We start from the raw sequence: 15,877 nt of genomic DNA on the forward strand, positions 1-15,877 counted from the left end.
TCTATTTAGAGGGGTTATAAGGGTTAAAATCTAGTAACCATGGATATGGCAGTGGGAGAGAGATTAAGGGAAGGAATGAAGTCCATCGTGGAGTCTCTCAAGAAATCAGCTGAGAAGGTGCTGGCGCAGAAGAGAAAAAGAAAGAAAGGCAGGCCATGATGTCTATAATCTACTCTCTAATTTGGTATAAGAAGCAGAAAGTCCAGCATGGTAGTAGGGACCAGTGGAGACATCGGTCAGAGGATGGTCCATTGTGCTTATAGGAAAATGAGGGAACATGGACAAGGAAGACAGATAAAGGAGCTCCTGTTTGTCTGGCTTATTTGATCACCACTTTTGTATTAAAAACATGGGTTGGTTGGGCTGTGTGCCAATATATATATTTGAATGGAGATATATATATATATATATATACACACACACATATATATATACGTATACACACACATACACACACACACACACACACACACACACACACACACTGGATATTGCCCATGCTGTTAAAGGTAATGTAATTAATACAAAGATAATGTAAAACTTGTTTCAAATTCTCATATTCTAAGTAGTGTATCAGTATCCGTGGCTTCCTGACTTCAGGCTTGGGAGGAGTTTAAATCTGGGGGAGTTTTATACATTGTTTCATCCTCCACAACAACCATAAAAATATTGGAAAAGTGTATCTATGATAAAATGATTCTAGTCTACTTTCCTCATGGGAACCATGGGCATTTTAGACACGATAAAAGTATTTACCAAAAAAAAAAAAAAAAAAGCAACATAGAGAAGCTTTTTTTTTTTTTTTCCTTTTAAGGCCTCCCAAGTCAGATTTTCTTGCTTAAAGGTCAAAAGGTACCTGATTTAATAGTGCTTATATCTATCTAAAGCACGTAAATTTTCTTTCCCTTGACAACGGCAGAAATTTTACCATTAGAGAAGTGGAATATGTGCTAGTGAGAAAGGCACTCTTGCAACGACATGGCCACAGTGGCAGAGGTGACGAATGGAGCTTTGCTTGGAGGAGGGCTTGCTTTCAGAGGCTTCCCGAGTTAGAAAGATGGGACCCGATCTCTTCCTAGATATGTACCAAGTGCACTGCCCATTTTGCTCAAAGGCCAAGTGGCCAGAGTTGGAATCAACATTTGGCAGGCACTGAATGCCATCATCATAAAATCAACTTCTAAGATACAAAAATAAACCTGAAATTTTATTCTTAAAACGTAACTGTTATTCAGCTTGATTTTTAAAGCACTTAAGAGTCAAACATTCTTTAATTAGCTGAATTAATTTGTCAGCATTAATGTTTCACATTTCTGATAACTCAATAGATGTTCAGTTCCAACTGAGGTCAGTAGAAGGGCCAGGTAATTTTGGCCATCTCTTCCGTATAGCGTGCCAGTTATGGTGACGTTTATGATGGACGTCCTCTCTAGAACTTGATTACCATAAAACCGGAGAGAACAGACTGTATGAAAGACAGTCTTCTAAGCTTTCTTATAATATTGGGGGCAAAAAAAGGTTTGGGTACCATGTTTTTCTCCGTATCTTCCTTCTGTTCTCCATTGTCTTTACAGTCCTTATTGAGTTTGAAGTGGAAATGACTTACCTGGGATATCTTTGTACAAATTTTTTTTGTTGTTTCCTTGTCATGGAATTTTGTGGTGGTCAAACTGACATTTGGTTTTAGTTTATACTCACAAGATATAAAATGCTTATAAATTAGACATTTTCTTTAAACCCTGATGATTTTTACAATAATGATGCATTTATACTTCAGAATTTCAACATATTTAACACATAAGAAGAATTTTATTATAAGTTATATGTAGATTGCTTATCCATATTTGAAAGTGAATATTCATACATTAACAATAAAGCTAAAATAAATTGTGCTCTGTTTTGCTATAGATAGAGTTATATTGATTAGTTACAATGATCATAGGCATGATCACAAGATCAATGTTCACACACAAGCTCAGGAACACCAGAAATGGATAGCCATTTACCTCTTGCTTTTCCAAAGACCAAGGCTGAAACTGAAGCCAAACAGATTTGGGCTGAATGTGTGGGCCAAAGCTCAGATTTGTTACACACCTTTCCTCTATCAAACATGAAGTCAGGATAGCTATTAAAAAAGGGGGGGGGCAAGGTCCTCAGAAACCCAAGAATTATGCACAGTTGATACTTTTTCTGTTTATATTCATGATTATTGTTATAGGTGTCCTAATTATTTCCTGTAATCTTCCCCATTCTTGAATTTTCAAGTGATATATGAGACATATACCAGTGAAACACAGGAAACAAGGTGACTGTAAAAATTCAAGTCAGCCTCTTCTTGGTACCAAGATTCCAAGACTGGTAGTGATGAAGTGAAAACCAAGGCGCCACACCTGGCTGGAAGGGACACTTCATTTATATCATTACATCTTTACTTTAAGATGGCATTGTGTGAGTGGGCAATGCAAAATCCCAAACCTAGCTTTGAGGAATAATGTTTCCTTTGTTGGTTTCTTCTTTTAAAATATAACCACATATTGGGTGTAGAAGACTTTGAGAAACTCTTAAGTGCTTCACCAATCTCCATGTTATAATTCACAGAATCCACCTGTTACAGCCACTTTCCATTTCTATAATAACCAATGACCTCTAATAAGTGGTGAGGACAGAGGGGCAGAGGACAAATCCTTCACCCCCTGCTTGGAGGCATGTGTCCACAGTGTTCCTCCAAAGGTCTTAACTTCCTTGTCATTCCTTAGTATTTTCTGATATACAGCTCCAGCCAGCTTAACCTTGACAACTCTCTTCTGGATGGGTTTTAAAGTGTTAAACTGTCCAGAGCCAAATTTTTCCTCCCCTCCCCCACCAAAACAGTGCGCATTCTGGGATTTTATATATGCCGCATAGTAAAAATGGAACGTTATGTCCTAATCACAAAAGGGTATCCTAACGTGTTTTAAGAAGGGAATGTTGACAGTTATAGGTGTCAAACTGTTAAGTCGTATTCACTACTTAAAGAGGATCTTCGTCTTTTTGTTGGTCCCCATGTCCTGTATGAGTAGCACCTTATCTGAAACATTTACTACTTGCCTACCATATGCCAGGAATTAACCTTGATACTACTCAGATTAAAGAGATGACTAAGAGTTAACTACTGCCTTCAAGAATCTAGAAATGGGTCTTGCACCCATTTGACTGGGAACTCAATGAATATTTCATAAATGGACAAATTAATTACAATAGTTTGCAAACTCCTTTATGATTTATGTAATTTGGGAAGTTCCAATGTCATGACTAAATCAACAAAATGAAATGTAATTCTGGGTGGGATGTGAAAGTTCTATTGACTAGGTTATTTTTCTCTTTAGGAAAAACAAAATCATTTTAAAATATTTGTTTTTAATATATATATATTTAAAGATACCCAAGTAACTATCTGCAGTGAAAATTTGCTTTAGGGGCCTATCACAGAAAAAATGTGTGTGTGTGTGTGTGTGTGTGTGTGTGCTTTCACTGGGTCATCCCAAGCTTTCAGTACTTATATTCCTTATTTCAGACAAAAGGAGATAGAAAGTAGAAAATTAAAGATAGGCAAAGGCTGACCCAGTAACTCTGCAGAGGGATTGTAGTTCACCTCCAGATTTGACTGACTTTTATTTGTTCCTTGGCAGGTGAGATGAAATTGTGATTAATAATAATGTCATCTATCTTATCAAACTAGGAACAACAAATAAGGAATCCTTAAATTCATCTTTGCTGCCCACACTTTCTTCATTAACTACAACAATTAAAGATGAAGGTAAGTAGTCATCATTTTCAATCACTTTTCTTCCATTAGTATAATTCATATACCATAGTAGTCACTCTTTTGAAGTGTACAATTCAATGGTTTTTAGGATATTCACAAGATTCTGCAACCATCACCAGTATCGAATTCTGGAACATTTTTTATCACCCCATAAAGAAACCCTATATCTCTTACCAATCACTTCCCACTTCCCCCTACTCCCACCCTCCCCAGCAACCACTAAACTACTGTCTGTCTCTTTGCCTATTTTAGAAATTTCATATAAATGGAGTCGTATTGTATATGATCTTTCGTGTCTGACTTTCACTTAGCATAATGTTTGTAGGTTCATCCATGCTATAGCATTTATCTGTAGTTCATTCTTTTTTGTGAGTGAATAATATTTTATGGTATGGATATACCACATTTTATTTATTAGTTAATGGACATTTCAGTTGCTTCTACTTTTTGGCTATTATAAATAATGCTGCTATGAATATTCTTATACAAGTTTTTATGACCATATCTTTTCATTTCTCTTGGGGGTATGTATCTTAAAGTGGAATTACCAAGTCACATGGTAACTCTACGTTTTAACTTGTTGAGGAACTGATTTCCCGAGGAGCTCTACAATATGACAATACCACCAGAAATGTATGAAGGCACCAATTCTCCGCTTTCTAATCAATACTCGTTGTCGGTCTTTCTCATCATAGCTATTCTAGTGCATGTCATTGTGGTTTTGATTTACATTTCACTAATGACTAGTGACCTTTTTATCTACTTGCCAACCATTTGTATATCTTCTTTGGGAAAATGTCTATTTAGTTCTTCCTTATTTTTTAAAAATTGGGTTATTTTTTATTGTTGAGTTGTAAGCATTTTTTAATATATTTTAAAGACTAGAGCCTTATTGGGTAGATAGTTTACAAATATTTTCTCCTACTCTGCAGGTTGTCTTTTCATTTTCTTGATGTAACTTTTGAAGCACTATAATCTTTAATTTTAAGGAAGGAAAATTTACCTATATTTTTTTCTGTCATGTAGGGAAGGTAAATCTGTACCTCTACCCATTTTAGGTTTTCAGCTGGGACTCTCTAACAAGAAGACAGATTAACAAGATAAAAAAACAAGATAAAAAATAAATGTGGACAGCACACATCACATGAGAGGCCTAAAACAAAGAGTAACTCAAAGCAGTTGCTTAGAATTTTGGCTTATATAGCATCTTTAACAAAGAACAACAAGTTCGTAGCTAAATGATTGTACCAAAGAAAGTAGTTTAGGCTTCCAAGGGTGGAAAACTAAGGGAGGGTAAATATATAGAAGGAAATTGATGCACTTTTTTTTTGAGACTTTTTTTTTTTTGAGAGAGAGAGAGAAAGTGTACACCATGCAAGCAGGCTCAATTTGCAGGTGTGGGGGTGGAGAAGGAAAGGGAAAGAGCAAGCACCATGCCCAGAACAGCCAGCAACATAGGGCTCTATCTCTCCACCCTGAGATCATGACCTGAGCCAAAATCAAGAGTGACACTTAAGCAACTGAGCCACCCAGACACCCCAGTAAGGTTTATTTGCAGATTCCCTTAGTGCCTTTTCTGGGCTGATAAAAGTCTGTCTCCAGTAAAAGGAAAATATGTATCCTGCCCTTAGCAGAAAAGCTTTTTCTGCATTGGCTGCCTCTTAATTGGCTGCAGTTTAAAATAATTTTTATGCCAAAGAGGCATATTTCAAGGTGACATATTCTGGTTTCCTTCCACCAGTGAGGTCAAATCTAAGAAACCATTGCTCAACTCAAGGTCACAAAGATTTATACCAATCGTCTCTTCTAAGAATTTTATAATGTTAGCTTTTCCATTTAAGTCTTTAATTTTATATATGGTGTGAGGTAGGTGTCCAGCTTCATTCTTTTGCACACAATTAACCAGTTGTCCTAACACCTTTTGTTGAAAGGACTATTCTTTCCCTATTTGAATTGTCTTGGCACTCTCAATGAAAATCAGTTGGCCATAAATGTATGAGGTTTCTTTCTGGACTCAAATCTGTATCTGTTTTTATGCCAGAATCATACACTTTTGATTCCCATTTGCATTAAGTTTTGAAATCAGAAAACGTGAGTCCTCCAACTTTTTCCTTCTTTTTCAGCGTTATTTTCACTATTCTGATGCACTCGAGTTTTCATATGAAACTGAGGATTAACTAGTGACTTTCTACAAAATGTCAGCTGGGATTGTGATGGGGTGGCATCAAATCTTCAGATCAAGTTGCGAAGTATTGCCATTTTAACAATCTTAAATCTTTTTTTTTTTAATTTTTTTCAACGTTTATTTATTTTTGGGACAGAGAGAGACAGAGCATGAACGGGGGAGGGGCAGAGAGAGAGGGAGACACAGAATCGGAAACAGGCTCCAGGCTCTGAGCCCATCAGGCCAGAGCCTGACACGGGGCTCGAACTCACGGACCGCGAGATCGTGACCTGGCTGAAGTCGGACACTTAACCGACTGCGCCACCCAGACGCCCCACAATCTTAAATCTTACAATCTACAAATATAGGACAACTTTCTGTTTATTTTAGGCTGTCTTTAATTTTTTTATGATGTTTGTATTTTTCAACATAGAAGCCTTGCATTTCTTTTGTCAAATTTATTCTTAATATTTTATTCATTTTCATGCTATTGTAAATGGAATCATTTGCTTAATTTTGTTTTTGGATTGTTCATTACTACTGTGTAGAAACACAATGTATTTTCATATACTGATATTGTATCTTGCCATCTTGCTTAATCCATTTTTTGGTCCTAAATTGTGCATATTCCTTTGGATTTTCTATACACAAGATTTTACAAATATAGTTTTACTTCTCCTTTTTCAATCTAGATGCTTTTTATTTTTTAATTTTTAGATGCTTTTTATTTTATTTTCTTATCAATTTGCCCTGGCTAGAACCTCCAATACAACACTGAATAGAAGTAGTGAGGGGAAACGTTCTCGTTTTGCTCCTAATTATAGGGAATGCTTTCACCATTAAGTATGATGTTACAGTGCATTTTTCATATATGCCCCTTATCAGGATGAGGAAGCCCCTTCTAGTACGAGTTTGTTGAATGTTTTTATCGTGCAAAGGTGTTTGATTTTGCCATATGCCTTTTCTTGGCATATTGAGATTATCGTGTGATTTTTATCTCTTATTTTCTTAAGATGCCATATGACATTGATTTCTACATGTTGAACCAACCTTGCATTTCTTAGATAAATTCCAGTTCACCATGGCATAAAATCCTTTCTATATATTGCTGGATTTTGTTTTTATCATTTTGTTAAGAATTTCTGTGTCTATGGGGTGTCTGGGTAGCTCTGTGGGTTAAGCATCTGACTCTTGATTTCAGCTCAGATCATGATCTCACTGTTTATGGGTTTGAGCACTGTCAGTGTGGAGCATGGTTGGGATCCTCTCTCTCTCTCTCTCTCTCTCTCTCTCTCTCTCTGCCCCTCCCTAGCTCACACTCTTACTCTCTCTCAAAAATAAATAAACTAAAAAAAAAAAGAATTTTTGGGTCTATATTCATAAGAAAGAAAAGTTTGTGATGTCTCTGCATAATTTTGGCATCGAGTTAACACTAGCCTCATAAGATGAATTAAGAAGTGCTCCTTCCTCTACTAAATTTTGGAAGAGTTTATGAAGAATTGATGGTAATTATTGTTTAAACATGTGGTAGAATTGACCAGTGAAGCCATCTAGTCCTGGGTTTTTCTTTGTGAAAGTTTTTTTATTACTAACTCAGTCTCTTTTTTCATTACAGGCTTATTCAGATTTTCTTTTCTTTTTTTTTATTTATTTTTTTTTTCAACGTTTATTTATTTTTGGGACAGAGAGAGACAGAGCATGAACGGGGGAGGGGCAGAGAGAGAGGGAGACACAGAATCGGAAACAGGCTCCAGGCTCTGAGCCATCAGCCCAGAGCCGACGCGGGGCTCGAACTCACGGACCGCGAGATCGTGACCTGGCTGAAGTCGGACGCTTAACCGACTGCGCCACCCAGGCGCCCCCAGATTTTCTTTTCTTAACTCAGTTTTGGTCATAGTTGGTTATTTCCTGGGAAATCAGATTTTTCCCATTTCACTTAGCTTATATAATTTGTTAGCATACAATTGCTTATAGCATTGCCTTATAACTCTTCTTATTTCTGTAAGGATAATAGCAATATGTTCACTTTCATTCATGATTTAGTCATTTGAGTCCTCTCTCTTTTCTCTTTGTCAGTCTAAGGCTTTGTCAATTCTGTCAATCTTCCCAAAGAACCAACTTGTTATTTTATTATTTTCTCTATTTCTTTCCTATTATCTATTTTATTTCTCTTCTCTCTAATCCTTATTATTTCTTTCCTTCTATTGGCTTTGGGGTTAGTTCAATCCTCTTTTACCAAATTTTTAAGTTGGTAGAATGGAATATTAATATGATATCTTTCTTCCTTTATAAAATAGATGTTTACATCCATAAGATTACCTCAGTGCTACTTTTACTACATCCCATAAATTTTGGTAGGTTGCATCTCCATGTTTGTTCATCTCAAAGTATTTTCTAATATCCTTTGTTATTTATTCCTTAGCCCATTGGTTATTTAGTTTATTCTTAAGTTTCTACATGTTTATAAATTTCTTCCTATTACATTTAAAAGGAATTTTTCCTCTTCAGTGTTTTTTGTGTTTTGTGGGTTTTTTGTTTTTTTTTTGAGAGAGAAAGAGGGAGAGAGAGCATGCATGAGTGGTGGAGGGGCAGAGGATAAAAAAGAGAGAATCTTAAGCAGGCTCCACACCCAGTAAGGAGCCTGGCCCAGGGCTCAATTTCATGACCTTGAGATCATGACCTGAGTCAAAATCAAGAGTCAGACGCTTAACCAACTGAGCCACTTGGGCTCCCCAAATTCTTTTTTTTTCTTTAAAAGAATAAATTTTTTAGTAATCTCTACACCCAACGTGGGGCTTGAATTCATGACCCTGAAACCAAGAGTTGCATGCTCTACCGACTGAGCCAGGCAGGTGTCCCCCTCTTCAGTGTGTACACTACCTATCAGAAATTGCTTCCCTTAAGCATTCAATTTTAAATTTTAATTTAATGTAATTTTAAAAATAAAGCATATGTAAACTATCCTAAAGTATATTATAGATATCCTTGTCTCTATTAGGCAGAGTATAACAAGCATAACTTGAAAATGCTTTGCAATTTGTTTTCAAAGTACCATTTTTATAGTAGGTAGTGCATTTGGCTCTTGTTTTTAAGAAATGTGTTATCATTTTTTAGTTTATTTTTAAATTATTATTTAATTTTTATTATTTGAAGATGGAAAACCTGGGTTTCCGAGATGTTAAATGACTTAACAAAAGAAGCACAAAATTATAGTAACAATTTGCAATTTGAAACCTGATACTTTAGTTTCAAGTTTTTCTTTCCATTTAATTCAAAATTCATAATCAATTATTTCTTAATGAATTGGTATTATTATTTTAATCTCAGTTATGATACTTGGCTTTTAAACAGTAAGTGCCTCAGGTATTAGTAAGGTGTATGTGGTTTTTTGTTTTGTTTTGTTTTTTTCTCTCTGCACAAAGTAGTCACCAAATTCTATAACTTTAACTTTTCTCTTAAGGTTTTGGTAAATGTTCTTGTTCTTTCCCTGCTTTCAAACTATCCTTTTGATGATATTGCCAGCCTGCTATGGATGTTTATTTCCTTTAAGTGGCAAACACACATATACACATGCACACACATCTATATAAACACACACAGCAAAATTGTTAGAATTGTGTTAAAAAAAAAAAAAAGGAAATACATCCAGGTGAAAGGCCATGTTCTTGCATAGAGTGTAGGTTCATGAACACCTGAATTTCACAATAACGGTGGATCTTGTTATTCCTGCCTACTCTGAAATTCCTCATCTTGCTTTTAGTGTGGATAGGCAAGGTTACCATTTTACGACCCTCATTATTAAGTAAGACAATTGTTAATTAAGAATTTTTTTTCATTGGCAGAGATATTTCCATGTAAAATTTTATGAGGAAGCCCAAAATGCCAATATACTGAATAGTAGTTGAACTGCTTGTTTGAAGCAATGTGGTGGTGGTATATGTGGGCAGGAGGGATTTCTACCCATTTTTCTCTCTTACTGCTAATGGGAGTCTGTGAGGCTTCCGCACTGAGCCCTTAGGGCTTCAGCAGTACGGTCAAAAAAATTACTGAAACAAGGCATTATTATGTTATTTAAATGCCATTCACAGTAAAATAAAAAAATAATAATAATAATATGCATTCTAAAACCAGAAAACAAACAAAGCAACTCTTTTTCTCCCACCATTTGACACGGAGTCATCCCATTGGTAATTGTTGTGGGCTATAGTTTTCAAAAGGGCAGCTCAAATATCCCAAAAGCTTTTAAGAGTCCCATAAACACTGTTGCCAATTATTCACTTACGTGTAAAATCAATAGATCTGAGAAATGAAGGAGACGCCTCTACCAATATTTGGTCTGGCTCCAGGAAACACTATTAAAATAGACTTTTTTTAAGTGGAAAGTCAATATCTACTTATTAATGAAGTCTCTAAGGAAGAGCAGGGGCTCAAAAAGAATCCCAAATGACTGGATCCCTCCGAGGTCACGAAACCACTGCAACCCATGTGATTTCTGGGGTATGTAAGCAAAGAGCCACTGTCAATACAAGTAAAACTTTGTACCTGGCCTGGGGTCAGCCCCAAATTCCCATATGAACTTCACTTGATAACTGAGTTAGAAAATGAATAGATCTGAAGACGTCTAAACATTCTCTTAGCCAAGGCCTGAGTGTCAGAGAGCTCTCGGTAGTACGCTCTGGTCCACTTTCCCTGGGGTTGTACCCAGGTCCCGGTTGGACTAGCAAGAGGGAAAGTACAGGTAAACGCGCACTTTCAAGGGGCCCTTCACACATACCCTTACCCACAGAACAGGAAACACAAAATTCACATAAAAATAAAATTCTCTCCTCCTCTTGTCTCCCATTGAAAGCTCTAGTCCTACTTTGCCTACACATTCCTCTACCATCACCATTTTGTTCTCTTCAGAATCTTTGGAATTCCCTTGTAGCCTGGTTCCATCCTGAAGCACTGAAAGAGATACAGTCTGAGTTCTCTTTGAATTGCTCAGGTGTTTGGCCTACACCCCTTCACGTTTTTTTTTTTTTCTCATGACATCTAAATTTATTTACATTCTGAGGTATTCCTTTTCATTCCAAAGAAAGTATCAGAAGATCTGAGCAAACTCTTAAGAAACCTTTTCTTCAGTCTTTGACACTGCTTTGATGCATCTCCATAGGACCATTGGTATAAATATTTAGGCCTCTCACAGTCTTTACATGAGTGGCTCTTTCATATTACCCCTAGAAGTCACGTAAATGAATCAAGACATTACTTTGATTAAGTTTATCCAAGACTACCCATGTTGCCATAGTTACAGAATTTCTATGGAGTGCTAATCCATAGCACATCCCTGGAAATGGAGATCCTTGGGCAATTGCTTTAGAAAAGACTACCCTCCTAGGGTTTTGCAATGCACAGTAACATTTCTTTTAATCTTAGTAATCCTATCAAAAAGACATCCATTTGGCTTTTTTACAATCTAGGCAGCTCCAGTTAATTTGACTACAAATGTTTTTTTCTTAAACATAAAACCAAATTAACATACCACGGTACTAATATATTTAACATATGTTTTAATAAATTCTAACTTTGTCAAAAAGCCCCTTATCTTATATTCTGTTTCTGAAGACAAAGCGACCACACAAGAAGCTTTTGCTATGTGCATTAGAAAAAATACTGTAATTCAAATTATATAATTCCAAAGGAATAACACTGCTTAATCCCGTGCCTTGCACAATTTAACTCCATAAACTCTCTCTTTCAAGTAGGTCTGTTGTAAACACACCCTAAATTCCTAATATAATTGATACTCGTATTTGTTGCCTTCTTCCCAAAAGTTAATCTCACAAAATATACAAAACGAATCTCACATTAATATTTCAAGGTAATTATAAAATAGCCCAAATCCTTCACATTCATTCTGCTCATTTCTAGGCAATGGTTTTCACTTAATGGTATGGTTGCAGTGAAGGTGTCTTCCCGACTCTTACACTATGGTATTGATGCAACTTTCTCAAGCTTCTAGCATCGATGCAACTTTCTCAAACTTCTAGTGTGTCAGACTCTTCTTATTCCAAGTCAAATACAGTTGTAAAATTCTTATAGTTTGTCTTTCATTCATCCTACCTATACCAAAGTTTTAAGACTTAAAAGGGCATGAATTTCAAAACAAGTCCTAAGAGTAAAGTCAATACTATTTTGATATCACAATTTAAATTAGTATTACTCAATGGGAATGCAAACTGGTGCAGCCACTCTGTAAAACAGTATGGAGGTTCCTCAGAAAACTAAAAATAGAACTACCCTATGACCCAGCAATTGCACTACTAGGCATTTATCCACGGGACACAGGTGTGCTGTTTCAAAGGGACACATGCACCCCCAAGTTTATAGCAGCACTATCAACAATAACCAAAGTATGGAAAGAGCCCAAATGTCCATCGATGGATGAATGGATAAAGAAGATGTGGTATATATATATATATATATATATATGTATATGTATATATATATATACACACACATACAATGGAGTATTACTTGGCAATCAAAAAGAATGAAATCTTGCCATTTGCAACTACGTGGCTGGAACTGGAGGGTATTATGCTAAGTGAAATTAGTCAGTCAGAGAAAGACAAAAATCATATGACTTCACTCATATGAGGACTTTAAGAGACAAAACAGATGAACATAAGGGAAGGGAAACAAGAATAACATAAAAATAGGGAGGAGGACAAAACAGAAGAGACTCATAAATATGGAGAACAAACTGAGGGTTACTGGAGGGGTTGTGGGAGGGGGGATGGGGTAAATGGGTAAGGGGCACTAAGGAATCTACTCCTGAAATCATTGTTGCACTATATGCTAACTAATTTGGATGTAAATTTTAAAAAATAAAAAATAAAATAAAAAAAATTAGTATTACTCAAGCTAAATAAGGTTTGTCAAACCGAATACATATAATATCACCTAGGTTTACAGTACAATTTGCACCTGTAGATCAAAGAAGATACATAGTGTTATCTGGGGGAAATGACCAGACAGAAAAACTAGAGGACAGCAAGCCATATGGGTTAAAAGAACAGCCTTAAGATTAGTTTCATTTTTCTGAGATGGCAATCACTTTCTGGCAGGAGTCCAGAATCTACTATGTGAGAACTCCAAGTGCAATTGGGAAAATTTTCCGAACAAGATGTTAATACACGACTGTGATTCTCCTATCTTTTTTTATTTTTAATTTATTTTTAATTATTTTTTATTTTTTTTAAAGATTTATTTTTTTTAATTTATTTTTTTCAGTATATGAAGTTTATTGTCAAATTGGTTTCCATACAACACCCAGTGCTCATCCCAAAAGGTGCCCTCCTCAATACCCATCACCCACCCTCCCCTCCCTCCCACCCCCATCAACCCTCAGTTTGTTCTCAGTTTTTAAGAGTCTCATATCTTAATAAATGTAGGTCACCCATTTTCTTCTCTCTTGAGACTAGAATTTGAAACATCTCAGTATACTAGGAAAATTTCAAAATTTATGGCTGTGGCAGCATTTGTCTCTGCATCTTTCCTTCTATTGGTTTTAGGTCCACCATGTATGTTTAAAAACATTTTGGTTACCTTTAAAGCATTCAAGATTCCTTCCATGGCCTACATGACACTGTGTAATTGACAACCTTTCCTGTGTTAAGTATGGGCTCTCATTCTACCCTCATTTGTGATGTATATTCCACATCAATAATAGGCAATTCTCAAAGCAATCTCTTTGGCATTGTATCCCCAGATATTCCATTATTCTCCTCTTTTCTTTGTATTTTGCTAATCAGCCAGCCTCCCATCTTTCTTAAATATATATTCTCTTTACCATGTCCAAGACTTTTGAGTCTGTCTTATGCTAGGGAATTCTTTAGGCCATCAGGATAGCTGTTTCATGGTTTTCTATTTTTAACTCGGAAGAAGAATTCTTTACCAAATATTTCTAAAGAGGAAATCCTGTTCCAATGCTTTTCAAGAATATGTTCTTGGAGTTCCTTTACCCCACATATTCCTTCTTCATTCTCGAGTGTGGAGTTCCTGTATTCAGGGTGATCTTTTGTACTTCCATGCTATCACAAACATCAATTTCTGCTACAAGCTATCTCTTTACTTTCTCAAATATTTATCTGTCAATTTAATACTTTAAGATTCCTCTGAAGTTTTGCCCATTTCAAATCTTTCTTTACCATATGCAGTGTTAATGCTATGGCCTATATTTGAATTTATATTTATATTTTGCTGGCATACCAATTCCTGAAGCCTTTTTGTGTGAAAACATATTTGCCCAATGTCTATGAGGGCTTCTTGCAAACTATCAATTTCTCCAGCATGAATCTCTCAACTGCATTAAAAATTTGCATTACACTATAGATGCTTGCTGGTATAGAACGGAAGCTGATTGGCAATTGAAAACAGCAATTCAGCCTACGTTGTGAAAGAAATCTATTAAACTGATTTCTCCCACCTCCAGCTACCATCATATCTAGTTAACTCTAAGCACGCACTAATCATCATGTCTGTCGTTTCTTCACTAACCCAATGTTCTCCACATTAGACTTTGAAAAGACTGAGGGCCATTCATCATTTTGTTTTTATAATATTTGTGTAAATATAAATTTTTTCAAGTAGTCATATTCCAGTGTTATTTTCGTAAGTTCAGGTTACCTTTCCTTTGTTGTTAATTCTCCTTCCCCTTCTGCCAAAAAAATGTAAAGTTTATTCTATGTACTTCCTGTTATCCCTTTCCTGCTGTCTATTCCACCCACCTAAAAATTCTTTCCCAGACAGCATGGGAACTACCATCTTAAACTACTTTCTTTCTTACCACCTTTCTTACCACCCCCTTTCTAGGGTAGCTGAGTGATTAACTTTTGCATCAGAAAGGCTTGGATTCAGATCCTGCCTCTCTTCTGTTACAAGTTACATGAAAATGGGGAAGTTAACTTTTCTGAATCTCATGTGTTAAAGAACGATGATAATTATTACTTAATTAATAGGATTACTATTCTGTTCAAATGAGATAACCTATAGCAGACGTACAGAAGAGTCTAATATTCCTCCATTTTCTTGATGTAATTAACTGATCACCAAAAGGTACTCACCAAAATGTTGAATTTCTAAGTCTTGATCAGAAGACTTTCAGTAACTAAAGTTCAAGTTGTAACTGGATTTTAATATTAATGCTAATGAGATTATTTATTGGTTATACCCCTGATGGCTGCTTATCCTTTTACATCATTAGGAAACACAACCAAGGGTGTCATGAAGAATGAGTTCACCACTGCAAATGCAACAGTGACAAATCCTCCACTTCCCAACGCTGCTTCAACATCACAGAGTTCCCAACACAAGAGTAAGTGTAAAAATTCATGCTGAAATGTTAAATTTGTATGTTGGATAGCATTAAATTCAGAACATTTTCCAGCCCACAGCTACCGAAGAACCATGCCCCCACTTGTCTTATCTGGTCTCTACCAAATTGGACAACCATTTGGCAACTTGGCTTTGTACCGTGATACTTTATCCCTCCATAGCCACAAATGGGTGGGTGCCAGGAAAGATCACTTTAAGGCCAAACAGTAATCTATGATATCCCCTGACACAAAGCACAAAAAGTGACCTTGGCAACAAATTAGAAAACTTTGATGAAATGGGAAAATTCTTAGAAACAAATTGCTAAAATTGACTCAATAAGATAGGTAGTCTGAAAAGATATAGAAACAATTAAAGATATTGCATTAGAAATTTTAAATGGTCCCATGAAGAAAACTTCAAGCAGGATGGCTTCAACTCTGAATTCTATATTCAAAAGAAATGATACCATTCTTCTCAAATCCTTTCAGGAAGAGGAGGAAGGAACACTACAGAAGTAATTGAGGCCAGCTTTATCCTCGTACCAA

At 35.9% G+C, this 15,877-nt stretch overlaps 1 protein-coding gene across 5 annotated transcripts in view; it reads left to right on the forward strand.

Moving 5' to 3' along the window:
• The window catches only part of EMCN (endomucin), a 103,127-nt gene that overhangs the window by 40,658 nt on the left and 46,592 nt on the right, over positions 1–15,877 (forward strand). For all 5 annotated transcript variants that reach the window (XM_047856778.1, XM_047856781.1, XM_047856780.1 and 2 more), the window contains 2 exons: positions 3,719–3,796; positions 15,220–15,330. In XM_047856778.1, coding sequence (XP_047712734.1) covers positions 3,719–3,796; positions 15,220–15,330 — 189 coding nt within the window. The remainder of the gene's footprint in view (positions 1–3,718; positions 3,797–15,219; positions 15,331–15,877) is intronic.

The sequence above is a fragment of the Prionailurus viverrinus genome, chromosome B1 (assembly GCF_022837055.1).
Source record: "Prionailurus viverrinus isolate Anna chromosome B1, UM_Priviv_1.0, whole genome shotgun sequence".
Taxonomy (NCBI): Eukaryota; Metazoa; Chordata; class Mammalia; order Carnivora; family Felidae; genus Prionailurus; species Prionailurus viverrinus.